A 12,633-nucleotide genomic window follows, 5' to 3' on the forward strand; every position below is an offset into this window, starting at 1 on the left:
ATTGCGTGTCGACAGCGGCCTGGTTTATCTTAGAGCAAAGGCTTCTTACTGTGCATGTCGAGAAGCCTGTTATGCTTTTGTGAGCAATCGGATTCATTAGGTATTCCTCTTTGGCGTCGCACACGGACGATGACAACGGGCAGCAATCCCCAGACGGATCCTGGTCAGAGGAGCAACTGTCAGAATTGCAGTCATGATTTGCACCAAACATGTGGGCAGACTCGTGACTAGCCATGGCCAAGTTAGCAACGGATCATCAATAACGTTTGATTGAGATGAAAGACAGAGGAGACGAAACTCACGCGAAGACCTGCCATTCGGTTTTGGAATGAGCGACGACATTGGCCCCGGTTCCGGACCCGAACATGTCATATTGCGTCTTGCATACTTGTCCCACCCAGGATACGCCTACTTCGCCAGCTGGAGGCACGCAAGCCGTCATAAGCGTCCAGAAAGAATTGGTGTCCTGAACGGTAGTCCTCCAATCACCAAATTTATTTAGCCGCCAGCTCAAATCGCCTGTCGAGCAGGGCATATTCCACTGATGCACAGCAGGTGTACTGTTTTGACATTCCGACTCGCTCATCACCATATCCTGAAGTGCTAGGGCTATGTTGAAGCTGTTCTCAAAGACAACGGAGGCCGTATTTACGACATTGATGACATTACGCCTCGCATCCGCGTCAGAGTCGAACAAATTTCTGTACGAACAATCGATTGCAATCCCAATATACGCAACCCGTTTCGTCTCGAAGCAGTCGGAGGAGCTCCCAAATCCCGATGCGGTTCCAGTCGACAAAGACTGCCGTTTGTGAAAAACCGACCCTGGGGTAGTCATACATCCGGTCCGGTTCAAAGCAAGCCCTGCCGAGTCTGCCGAGTCTACGGCCGAAGCTGGATAGACTTTGAGTCCCCCAACCTTAGCAGTACTGGATGGGCCGGCATACTGGCGCTGCTTTTGGATCTCAAAAACCTCATCTGATATTGTGAATGTACCTTCGAACAATGGCGACGGTCCTTCTTGGGTGATGATTAGCCTTGCCCATCCAACATTGTCCCAAGGCTGTCCAGGCAGCTTTGTCCATACTGCGCCTTTAGTGGCCTGATACGACTGTTCTGGGATTGAGCCTGTGTCCTCAATAGTTTGACCGCTGTTTAAATAGCGGACTCGTGTTTCTTGCGTGATGAGGTCCCGGTTCGGCTCCAATACGAATGCGACCTGCTGGTTATATCCCTCAAATTCGGCAGTGATGTTGAACCCCGAACGCCCGGCGATGGTGTGGGATGGGGTGTTTATAACCGGATTCGACAGGCGAAAAGAAGACCCCCCGAAGAGTCCTGTCAATTTCAACATAAGTTAGTGCAATCAAACCCCCATTTCCTTTGGGTATGCCCTACCTGCCGCGACTGACGGGAGCACATAAAGTGCTAGAAGGCCAGCAAAACCGCAGAGACCCTTCATGCTGGCCAACTATACCTGGGGATTGCTTGAAAAAACCATCATCAGGCCCTGTACTGATGCATTTGAACGAGTAACTGATGCGCCTTGCTCGGAAACTACGGGATATCAAGCGCTTATATACAGACAACCACCAAGCTAAATATCATCGCCCCAGGGAGCTTGAACTGCGCCCCCACCAGAATCCTTCTTGTCTAACGCTAACCGATAGGCCCCATTTGTCATTAGACTACACCATAGGTCACAATTCCGCCGATCGAGTCAAGGGCCGTCAAGGCTGTCGGCGGGCCCGCGCAGACTGGGGGCCAAATGTTCTCTAGTTGCTAGGCAAACATAGCCTTTAGACTAGGCGACAGGGGAGCGAGGCTGCCAGCCCTTGTCGAGTCTGACATCCTCCTCGGAAATAGAACTAGAAAACGCCGGGTACATTTGAGGGTGTATGATCCAATCAGACAGAATAACGGGGGCTCGGCCTTGTGTGAGCAAGGGGCAGCGCTTCCTGAGGTCATCACCAAAGGCGAACTCCGTATAACTAACTGATCGTATACTCCATCCGTAAGGAATGAAAAGCCACGAGCTATGGAAAATTGGCAAGCTCCTCTCCTCTCCTGTCCAGAGTCCACGACTCCATCTGATTTCTCAATTGGCTCGGGATCTTCCATGTGGAGGAGGCCGGACGATTCGGAAGAGCTGGCTGAATTCCACTTGGACAGAAGCGCCTGAAGTTGTCAGCAGCGACGATCTTTATTTATTCAGGCATCATGGTGTCGCGACCTGCCGCACAGCCTCATTCAATGTCCGACTAGCGAGCAAGCAATATATGGAGTTTACAAGCTACGTATTCCATTTGAGGTTAGGAGACAAATAGTGAACCATGGTTGGTTTTGAATAAGCAACAAACATGCAACAAACTCCACGAGGCGGAGCGCCCGGGGCTGCACTGACCATCCATGAAGCTATGGCGACACGGCCCTAATTGCTGCAGTTTCAACTTTCAAGAGCTTGGTAGAACCTCAAAAAATGGCACAAATCTCCAGAATCTAAATGTCGAGAGGCGCAAAAGCATGCGCCGGTGAGAAAAGACCAGCCTTAATGCAATACTCCCAAGAGCGACACAACAATGTGAAATATACTATAGTTATACCAGCAATCTTTTGGAATAAATAAATCGCAAGTATAGATGCAAAAGACGGTTGCAATTTCAGGTTCAGCTTGCACACAATGCACAAGTGAAGCCATCCACATGCTTATCTGCAATGTCGTGATGGAGCTGCGCTGTTTCTGCAGCTGTAACCCCTCTTCAGCGTTGTTTTTCCTTTTCCTTCTTCTCCCTTCCTCCTCTCCCTCACTTCGTTGCATACACAATGGGGCACAACCATGGCCAACAATCGACATCTGCAATGACCACCTCCGTCGCCGCTCGCACAGTTAACTCTGAGGACCCAGCAACGTCCGAGCACAATAATGATGAGGGTCCATCAATTCCCGCGGAATGGGAACATCTCGAGTCGAGAATCCGCCGAAAAGCCGACCTACGACTCTGCTCCATCGCCGGGATCCTGTGTAGCCTCAACCTGCTGGACTCTGGGATCCTCGCGTCCGCGTCAGTCACGACGTTGCTGGATGACCTCGACCTGAAGGGCCAACGATACTCAGTGTCAATTTTCATCTTCACCGTTGCCACCGTCGTCTTCCAGCTTCCCTGCACCGTCGCTGTGCGATGGTTCGGCCCACGGACCTGGTTTGCCTGTATCACTTTCTGCTTCGGATTGATCACCCTATGTACAGCGTTCGTCCAAACCTGGCGCCAGATGATCGCCGTTCGTATACTCCTAGGCATTTGCATGTCGGGGATTTATCCCGGTTTGACATACCTCGTCAGCACCTGGTACACCAGGCAGGAACAGCAGCTCCGCTTTGCTTTCCTGCAGTCTGGCGAAGTCGCCGCGCTCGCAACGGGCTATATCGTGAACTATGGGTTAAACCAACTCCACGGCAAAGCCGGGTTAGAGGGCTGGCGCTGGATGTACCTGGTTCAAGGTCTGATCACCTGCGTTATCGGAATCATAACGTATTGGTGGATAGTCGACTTCCCTGAGAACGCGCGCGGAAGCTTCTACTTTCTGACAGAGACGGAGGCGAAAATCGCAGTCCAGCGTATTCAGGCTGATCGTGGTGACGTTGCCCTCGATCCTTTCGAATGGCGCAAGGTCCTCGTCAACTTTACGGATCCGAAACTATACGGCTTCGCTTGCATGTACTTCCTGCTAAACATCGTCTCAACCGCACTAAATTACTTTCTCCCCCAAATCTTAGAATCAGGAATGGGATTTTCTAGTAATGAGTCTATCCTACTCTCTACCCCGGTAACAATCTCTAAGCCCCCTCCCCACTCCCCAGCAAGAATCAATAATGCTAACCCCTCGTCCAGCCTTACTACTGGTCCGTCATCCCAGTCCTTTTCACCTCTCTCATAGGCGACATCTACCGCATCCGCGGGGCTCTTATCACATTCAACGCCCTGTGCCTTATAGCAGGGTACCTCATGTTCGGGCTTCCCACCTCAGCCCAAGTAACAGTACGCTACATCGGCACCTTCCTAGCCACGGGCGCATACGTGTCCAACTGGGCGGCCCTCAATGCTTTCATGGCGAACAATGTCGTCGGCCAATGGAAGCGCGCTACGACCGCCGCCGCCGTTGCTGCTTGTAACGGCCTGGGCTCCATTGCGGGCAGCTATATCGTCAGACAGCAGGAGGCGCCGGGGTACCAGACTGCAGTGTGGGTTTCGATCGGGTATGTTACTTCCTTCTTCCCTAACCAGTATCAGATTGTTGTTTGTGTCTCTGTCTAACTAGGACGTGGCGTGCTTGTTGCTGCTGCTGTTGTTGTTGCTTAGATCGCATATCCTCATGATTGGTATAGTGGGGGTGTTTACGGTGGCCTTTTATCTCAGTAATGCTCGCCAGAAGCATGGCGCCGTGCTTCAGAACACGGTAAGGGGATACTTCGTCTTTTGGACTATGTCTTGAATATTATGCTTACAGTTTCTGGCTCAGGTCGGTTTCCGATATACATATTAATTTGCCTGTCCTACCATGCAGGGAATCAATAAGTACATGGCCGGAATAGCTAAGTTTATAGACAACTATATAAAATAATCTATACTACTGAACTACTGTTATGAATGCAAATATAAGACGATAAGGTATTAGCTAGCCTAGAGTTGTGGTATGGTATGTAGTTTGGTTCAGCCCAGGGATGATTGGTGGTATTTAGAGTGACATGTTGCTGATCAAGGTCCTCAACGCGCAGTCCTAAACCGCAAGCGGATGATCACGAGTGGTCCCATAACTTGAACATTGCTACACATATAAAGTCATCCCAAAACATTTGAAGAAATTCTAGCGCACTCGGCTGAATTTATCTCCTGTACGGATTACATCAATGCTCGTTCGAGAACTAGTTATATCGTGAGTACTTAATAATACATGTTGGTAAGATCGCTAAGAGGAAAATGGATAGCTTGCCTCCGGTTCGAGTTGCTATAGTGCCACAAATTGTAATGATCGCAAAAATAGGACACCGAACCAAAGACGGTGTACATTGGTTGAAAGACGAAAGATTGATCATCGAGATGTGAAGACCGGGGAATCATTCAACAAAGGATATTCCATGTAGTATTTCAAAACGCTCAATTTAAACAAACAAAGAACGGAATGCTAACCATCAGGAGACTGTGACATCGGATGATGATTGAGATCCACCTAGATGGGCCGTTCTTGGATCTTTCGTACCGTTGGTGGTTGATGCATTTGGCGGCTGCTGTTCAACGGTGCGGTTCACCAAGGTTGTCTGTTCCTCTAGCAGCTGCTCAATTCTTTGTGGCCGCCACCTGGACAAGACTTTCCCAGCGGATGGACGTGACTCCTCGTCTAAAGAACAAGTCAGCAACTGAAAGAGAAAGTGATCGATAATACGAAGGGGCTTACAGTTCTGATAGACTTCTTCCAAGGCGTCGAGACATATTTCCCGTGCCGGAGGGCGGAACATTATCAAGTACCTGTCAATGATCAGTATAATGGACTCGCGCACTGAAAGGATGTGGTGTAGCCGTACATGAAGGATTGGACGCAGAGGTTCACTCGCTCAGGATCCTTCGCAAGGCTTGCTATGCGTTTGGCGATTGGGATCGTCACTTCTGGAATTTCACTTAAAAACCGGATGAAAATCTTGATATCCCGAGAATCTAGGTAAGGCAAAAAGCCGTCCAGCAGCCTTAATACCCAGTGATCATAATGTAATTGTACCGAAACCTCTTCGTCTTCGTCTGATCTATTAGAGGAAGCAGCCTTCATTTGAAGACGATCGTTGTACCATTCCTCGTTGAGCCACATGATACCGACATTCACTCGGCCCCTGAAGTCTTCAAGTATATAGCGGTAGAGAGTCTCTCGTATCGTATCCGAAATCGTGGGTCTCTTCCTACTCGATCCATCTGTTTCCTGTTTCGGTCCCTCTAACCCAGCCGGGGCCCGAGTTGCAAGCCGGGTGAGTAACGTAACCCAAGCATCACGATCAAACGTACTACCTGCTAACCTGGAGAATCCAAGTTGTTGGCCCTGGCCCTTCACGACATTTGGAGTTAATGTGGTTGACCCCAACATGCCAAAAACTCTGGATACGGCACCTCGACCAGCTTCTGCGGCTTGTTCCTCGCTTAATGGAGGGGGACGCGGCAAGACAAACGGCCCGAGAGACACAAGATCGGGCTGTTCCGTTGGTATATCAGCCGACAGTGCACCGGGTTGATCCACAGTTGATGTTGGAACATCCATAGGGTCATATTCGGGCTCGTAATCATCATCATCTTCAGCAACAGGTTGCGGTTGTGTCATTTGTTGTTTCATAACTGTCTGGTATCGCACCCTTATAGCCTATAACAAAGTTAGTAAAAGCTTCAATCTTAGTATATTGACCGCTAAGAACATACATCAACAGCTTGGTTTAGTGGTGACTGGTCAACACGCGCTAGTAGAGGGACAACGATTTTGACTACGAGGTCTGCTGGTAGTTGCTTTACATCGAATGAGGATAGGCCGGAGTCCTCAGTTAGGGTAAAGAGCTGTGCGAAGCTTGCTCTACCTGGCGGAAGAGGTGGTACTTTGATAAGAGGAGGCGTTTCCGCATCCAGTCTCGCTCGTTTGGCAGCATCCAGGCCGTCTGTCGGTTCAGTTGGCAGTCCTCGCTTCCGCGATGGATCATCAACGGGATCCATACGCGATTGCATTAGTCGTTCGATATGTTGCTGCATTTTGCTCGCAAGAGGGTGGCTGGGGTTCCTGGAGGGCCTTTAATACTCATCACTGGGGCTTTATACTGGTGACCTTTACCTCTTGATAATGTTTATAAGCACAGCTCGAGCCGTCCTTTCCATAGATTTGACACCAACTCGTACGGTAGGCGTCACGGGCGAGCGTGTATGCCGTGCAGGAAAGAAACCGAGAATAGCATTTACAATCTTGTTCCCAATGGACTGTCGAGTTCGGGCGAGAGCGGCAAGGCAGTTCAATGTCGCATTCACGAGAATAGGGTCACTATGAGAAGCCAAATCGCATTAGTGAAAGTTATGAGAAAAGACCGTACATGGCACCTACCTTGCATCCTCTTGAAAGACGGTCAAAATCCTGTCTAGTAGCCCGGAGGCTTCTGCTTCGAGATTGGGTAGAGAGAGTATGGGGTGGTTTCGAGGAACAATAGCTAAGGACGTCTCATTTTGTTCAGGTCGCTGCGCAAATTGTTAGCTGTTTCTTGGTCGGGTCATTCAAGAGCCCAAGTGGCGCATACATACCCTGGGATCCGCTATTAAGCCGTGCGTCTGTACTAAGACGACTCGCTGGGCGAATTTGATGCAGCATACTTTGACGGGGTATGAAAATGAGTCCCACCTCCGCAGAAGATCCTGCTTGATAGCTTCGATGTGTTCCCATGATTGCTTGTCTTCCGGGTGGTTGATACTATAATCACGTCAAGTATTAGTGGTCGTGAAGCTCACTGACAGAGTGGGCAGCTCATGGGGGGGTGGGGGCCATGTTTGCCAACATCTACGAGAGGTGGCCATTTGGGAGTGAATAAAACAAGCGTTGGTCACCTACATATACCTAAAAACCAGCGGATATAAACTGGCAGCGGTCTGGGCTATATTTTTCAAGACCAATTGATCCCCTTCTGGTAATTCCAATATATTCCGTACTGTCTGCAACACATTCGTAGCCAACTGTTCCTTCTGCGCCGCAGCAAACGCGGGACTAGCAAACGTCTCGGCCAGAAATTCGGTTCCCCATCGTCGTAATTCCACTCGCGCGTGTGCACCGATAATTGGGAGGACCCCGTTCACGATCTGAGGGTAAAAAGCGGCATCCCCGAGGACAAGATTACGAGCAGCATTTAGCTGCGCGATCTGGTCGACGACCTGGTCTCCCGACTGAGCCATGGCGGCTCCGTGCGAGCGAAAGAAGAACCAGTTTACCGGCGGAAGACACGTATGTAACGAGTAGATGAGATAAAAAGATATGGGCTCTGTCTACGTTGTGCTGTGGTTTAGGGAGGGGGTTCAGACAGTAAGAAGCAATAGATGTGCGCTCAAGACGCACTCGCGCGACAACTATGATCGTCGACGAGTACCTTGCGTTAGGGAGAAATGAGGGGAAGATCAATCAACCGGGGGGCAAGTTTGACTCGAAACCTCGAGAGACGATCCAAGTGGAGAGGAAGAAGACAGACTCGCGGCGGAGACGATGGGAGAACAATGGAAGGGATAATGGAAGGTCTTGGTTGACGCCGAAGCTGTTGTTGAACGACGGGTTTCTTTGCAGGAGCCCGGAGGAGAGTTTGCCCGCTCCGTCTGGTACAACTTCACAACAAGCAACCTGACCGTGATTGGTGATAAGTTATGGATGGCTGGATAAGGGTTGCTTTCAGTTAGGCTTTGTACAAATCACGCACTAAGATTGTCACAAGTGGTCACGCTGTTCACTGTTGATTGGATCTTTTGATGTTAGGTATAGGTCACGTGATTCACGGTATACCGTCCCTAACTGTAGACAATAGTTCAAGACTGAAAAAAAAAAAAATAAATAAATAAAAATAAAAATAAAAAAATTTAAAAAAAAAAAAAAAAAAAACCAAAGGAAGTATCAACTGAATTGAAATTGCTGCATGTTACATTCCGTTGATCGAACTTTCAGGCAATTCTTGCCCGTGCCTGTGCGTTGTGCCTAGCCAGAGCTCAGACTTGCAGAACGTCAAAACGCCAAGACTCGCGCATCATTCGATTCCTCCGGCGGCTCCAGCACTCTCTTGCCGTGCTCCCTGCAGCCAAACGCATCGCATCATCAGGTCCAGCTTTTCAGATACATCGCAACCTCCTTCTGATTCCCACAATGTCGGCTGGAATGTATGTCTCCCATCCTCTTACCCAACTCAGGCCACTGTGTCTTTGTCTCTCTGTCACCCGCCGCTCTCTTCCGAACCCCGATAAAGCAAATCTGACCAAGTCTATCCAGCTTCAACTCCACATACTACGGTAAAGACGCCCGTGCCGGTGCTGCTCTTCTCCGTGCGCGCCGGCCATATCTTTTCAAGAATGCTGCGACTGGCCTAGGCCTTTGTATCTTTACCATCGGAGTTTGTACGTTTCGCATTGCCCAGAGTGGAGCTTTATTAGACTGCTCGCAGGCCCCGAAGATTGCTAATCCATGGTTTCAATCAGATGCATACACCCTTCGCGCCGTTGGTCAAGATGAGTTCTCCGATGTTAAGGTCCCTGATGCTCCTGCTGCCGCATCTCAACAATCCAAGCAATGAGAATGAGGGGAATAGATCGTTCAACATACCATCTGCTTGTTAGCCAGGGTCGAGAAATTCATTGGTTATGGTGTATAAGGGGTTCGGAGTATACGGTGGCAGTCTACATCTCATCTTCGTCTGTTCAAACTCCGTTGCCTGGAGAGAACTCGGCCCGGAAGGAACCTATCCGCCTGGGGCAGATTGTATTGTATTCCCAAGCCAATGTGCATGCGGACTCTCTTAGGGGATAGGATGTGGCCGATGCGCGGCGCAAACTCAATAGACCGAAGGAGAATCGCGTCCGTTACATTTCCCAGGGATATTTGACCCGTGGGCCATCACCGTTCGTTCTTTAACTTGATTTTTTTTATCTTCATCATTGTATATTACGAAACTGCCAAACGACGAAGAAAGTTTACCGGACTTCCATCTATTCGCTACCGCAAAGGAACAATTTTGTACAACTGAATCTGAGTTCTAAGGCGTTGTGTTTAATTTTATAGCCCTTTATATTCCCATTTGAACAGGAGAATCAATACAAAGACATAAATAAAGAAATGCTTTCACGTAAAGGAAGTCTAGACACTTCCTTACTCAGACCTCAGAACACGAGGTCCCTTCTTCTTAGTCGCCTTTTTGCGCTTATTTCCTCGGTCAAAGGCGACGGCGTTGCTGTGGTCTCGGCCCAAGTTGTCGAGGTCCTTGACCTTATAGATACGGATAATCCAGTTTTCACTGGTGAAGGCTTCTTCCAAAGTCGAGAGTTGAGGGCTTTCGGCGGGGAGTTTGGCCCCACGTACACGGTCAGTAGCCTGGCCCATTGGGAAAAGCTTGTTGAAGTTGTAGTACGACATTTTGTACCTGTCCATCATAGTCAGCGTATGTGTAACCTTCAAAGTTGAAGAAAGAAAAGGGGTGATTCATACATCAAACTGTTGCGCATAGTCGGAGTGGCAAGATCATCCACGCGGTACTCTCCCCTTTGAGTGAAGAAACTCCGCTCCTTAACCTCGTCCGGCCAAATACCTTCCGCAATACGGACCATCCAAAGGAATTTGTTGATATCATCTCCAGAGTACCCAAGCAACCCACCGAAAACAACCAGGACGTAGTCAACATCATGCTGGCGAAGGATTGGGTAGCTAACTTCTTCGCGCGAGCTCATGGCCTTTCCAACAGTCGCAATGTGGGTGTTGTTCCATGTGTTGTTGTCTACAAGCGTTGGGCGATCCGCCATGCCTCCAATCTGATAGCCGTAATCCCACCAAGACATGATTTTGGAGTTCGCCGGCGTGTTTTGACGAAGCCAGTAGTATGCTTCTCGATAGTCGTCGATTATAAATTGACTTCCGTCTGGCATCCGGCTAGCAAGAACCACCGATGGTGATGAATACGCGTTCGACGTCACCCAAGTACAGTGCGCAACGAACAAGAGAAGATATACAATGGCAGCAGATGTTGTCACAGCTTTCGAGAAATAAGAACTGATTCCAACCTCAGGGGACCTAGCAGAGCGGAGTCCTTCCGTAGAAGAACTCTCGCTCTCCCTACCCCGTGTAACCGGGCCAGATGAAGTCTTCAGGTAGGTGTCGAGAATGTATGAGAGGACCAAGGCAGCCGCGACACACACAATGGGGGTTAAGGTCAACATCAGTCGGACCATGACACCGGCGAAATAGCTCGCAAGGACCGAGTAGATAATAACAAACACGTGCTCATCCTTGAGATCCCGGAAACACATGTAAACACCTGCAGGGAAGAGCCAGATGAGTAAGTTGAGGTCGAAGAAGAAAGATGGCCAAGCGGTGGGTTGATGCTCCGAAACTGAAGCAATGATTGGAATGTGAATCTTAGCATAGCCAGTATCCCAAAGCGAGTAGAAACGACCACTCCATGGTGCGATAATCCCGGACATGCTCAAGATAATAAGACCAGCAAAGGCGACACCAGTTGTCAGAATAATTGAAGCAGTTAGAAGTCTCTGGAATTGTTTGCCAGGAATAAACCCGCGCACAAACTCCGCAAAAGCCACTAGCTGAACGAGGCCGAAGACACCTGAGGAATAATTAGTATATTGCCAAATGGTGTCATCCTATGACAATCGAGCTTACCGAGGGCAGACATGTGGTCACTATTACGGATTGGCAGGAATCCGACAAAAGGAATCTGCATACTGGCTAGGGTTCCGAGAGCATACCACGTGGTGTAGCTGATATAGAGCCTGGAACTATATCTCCCCATGCAGAGAAGAACAAAGACATGCAGTGGGATCAGGTTGGTAATAAAGACGTACCCGCCCCAGGCGGACACCATGTAGCCGTAGAATAAAGCACTCAATGCTCCCCACATGATAGAACCGATTTTAAGCGCCTTGATCCACAAGAAGAAGGTGAAAACGAGGAGGAAAATGGCAATCGCCTCGTTATCGTAACTTCCTGCCACTGAACGAGAGATATATCCAGGGGTGATACCCATGAAAGCAGCCGCAAGAAGACCTGCGGAGGGGGATGAAGACATCTCGTTGGTCAAGAGGTACATCGCAAATGCTGTCAACCCAGAGAAAGCGGGTGCCAGTAAGACACAAATGTTGCGAATGTCGACCGGTATGGTAAGGAATCGGAGAACGTGATAGATGACACCACTAGTCACCATGAGCCCGGGGTACAGTGTACCTCCGGTGACCCGCCCAAGGGGATGCCATGTACCTGGATAATAGAGTATCTTTAGTATTTCGTAACGAACGCGGAACGTGACATAACCCCAATTGGTGTTCACTGGTTGTTTTCCAGCTCCGAAGGACAAGGGCAAGAACGTACGGTCATCAAACCAATCCCAAAAATCGTAGAAGCCATTCTCAACTAGGTACTTCGTCGCTCGGAAGTTGAACCACGGATCGACTAGAGCATTTCATATCAGCGTGTGATCTCAAGGTCGAGTCCACGTTGAACGGGAATTGGATGCTCAGAAATGTAAATGCTCGGGCCGTATACATACATTCGTGGATGATACTTTCAAAGCCTGGATAACGAAGATACTATTAGCAATGGCCCTAATCGAGAAACAGTATAATATTAATTGTAGACACATACGGATGACACTGAAAAGTCGACTGGACACGGCTGCGGCAGCGATAGTTACCAGAATGATAATACGCAACAGACCCCGTGCACTTCTGCCGGAGCTGCCCTTCAGAAGGACATCCACGGGAGAGTCGGCCATGATGGCCAGGAGACTAAGAGAAAACGGGTGCCAATTGGAGTGAGAACGAAGACAGGATGGGGTTCGTCCTGTCTGGAAAAGCAACTGCCCAGAAGTTGGAGAGTTGA

At 49.3% G+C, this 12,633-nt stretch overlaps 5 protein-coding genes across 5 annotated transcripts; 2 read left to right on the forward strand and 3 right to left on the reverse strand.

Annotated features, from left to right (window-relative positions):
* Nucleotides 1-239: 239 nt before the first annotated feature.
* Nucleotides 240-1,473, reverse strand: ASPSYDRAFT_41932 (uncharacterized protein). The gene is made up of 2 exons (XM_040846366.1): nucleotides 1,399-1,473; nucleotides 240-1,338 (listed from the first exon to the last, which is right to left on the reverse strand). The coding sequence occupies exons 1-2, from the start codon at nucleotides 1,460-1,462 to the stop codon at nucleotides 299-301; spliced, it is 1,104 nt and encodes a 367-aa protein (XP_040706979.1). The 5' UTR covers nucleotides 1,463-1,473; the 3' UTR covers nucleotides 240-298.
* Nucleotides 1,474-2,811: 1,338 nt separating this feature from the next.
* Nucleotides 2,812-4,659, forward strand: ASPSYDRAFT_41935 (putative MFS transporter). The gene is made up of 3 exons (XM_040846367.1): nucleotides 2,812-3,825; nucleotides 3,891-4,455; nucleotides 4,519-4,659. The coding sequence occupies exons 1-2, from the start codon at nucleotides 2,824-2,826 to the stop codon at nucleotides 4,311-4,313; spliced, it is 1,425 nt and encodes a 474-aa protein (XP_040706980.1). The 5' UTR covers nucleotides 2,812-2,823; the 3' UTR covers nucleotides 4,314-4,455; nucleotides 4,519-4,659.
* Nucleotides 4,660-5,188: 529 nt separating this feature from the next.
* ASPSYDRAFT_28778 (RNA-processing protein PTA1) lies at nucleotides 5,189-7,952 on the reverse strand (the record flags this gene model as incomplete). The annotated part of the gene is made up of 8 exons (XM_040844561.1): nucleotides 5,189-5,394; nucleotides 5,452-5,522; nucleotides 5,555-6,396; nucleotides 6,453-6,801; nucleotides 6,853-7,056; nucleotides 7,117-7,247; nucleotides 7,311-7,476; nucleotides 7,621-7,952. 8 exons carry the CDS (start codon nucleotides 7,950-7,952, stop codon nucleotides 5,189-5,191), a joined length of 2,301 nt encoding a protein of 766 aa, XP_040706981.1.
* Nucleotides 7,953-8,901: 949 nt separating this feature from the next.
* ASPSYDRAFT_41938 (uncharacterized protein) lies at nucleotides 8,902-9,676 on the forward strand (the record flags this gene model as incomplete). Its single annotated transcript, XM_040846368.1, has 3 exons — nucleotides 8,902-8,915; nucleotides 9,025-9,149; nucleotides 9,231-9,676. The coding sequence occupies 3 exons, from the start codon at nucleotides 8,902-8,904 to the stop codon at nucleotides 9,323-9,325; spliced, it is 234 nt and encodes a 77-aa protein (XP_040706982.1). The 3' UTR covers nucleotides 9,326-9,676.
* Nucleotides 9,677-9,897: 221 nt separating this feature from the next.
* ASPSYDRAFT_145590 (dolichyl-diphosphooligosaccharide--protein glycosyltransferase subunit STT3) lies at nucleotides 9,898-12,526 on the reverse strand (the record flags this gene model as incomplete). Its single annotated transcript, XM_040841538.1, has 6 exons — nucleotides 9,898-10,168; nucleotides 10,234-11,362; nucleotides 11,419-12,012; nucleotides 12,124-12,204; nucleotides 12,302-12,325; nucleotides 12,397-12,526. 6 exons carry the CDS (start codon nucleotides 12,524-12,526, stop codon nucleotides 9,898-9,900), a joined length of 2,229 nt encoding a protein of 742 aa, XP_040706983.1.
* Between the last annotated feature and the right edge of the window lie 107 nt (nucleotides 12,527-12,633).

This window comes from Aspergillus sydowii (assembly GCF_001890705.1).
Source record: "Aspergillus sydowii CBS 593.65 unplaced genomic scaffold ASPSYscaffold_2, whole genome shotgun sequence".
Taxonomy (NCBI): Eukaryota; Fungi; Ascomycota; class Eurotiomycetes; order Eurotiales; family Aspergillaceae; genus Aspergillus; species Aspergillus sydowii.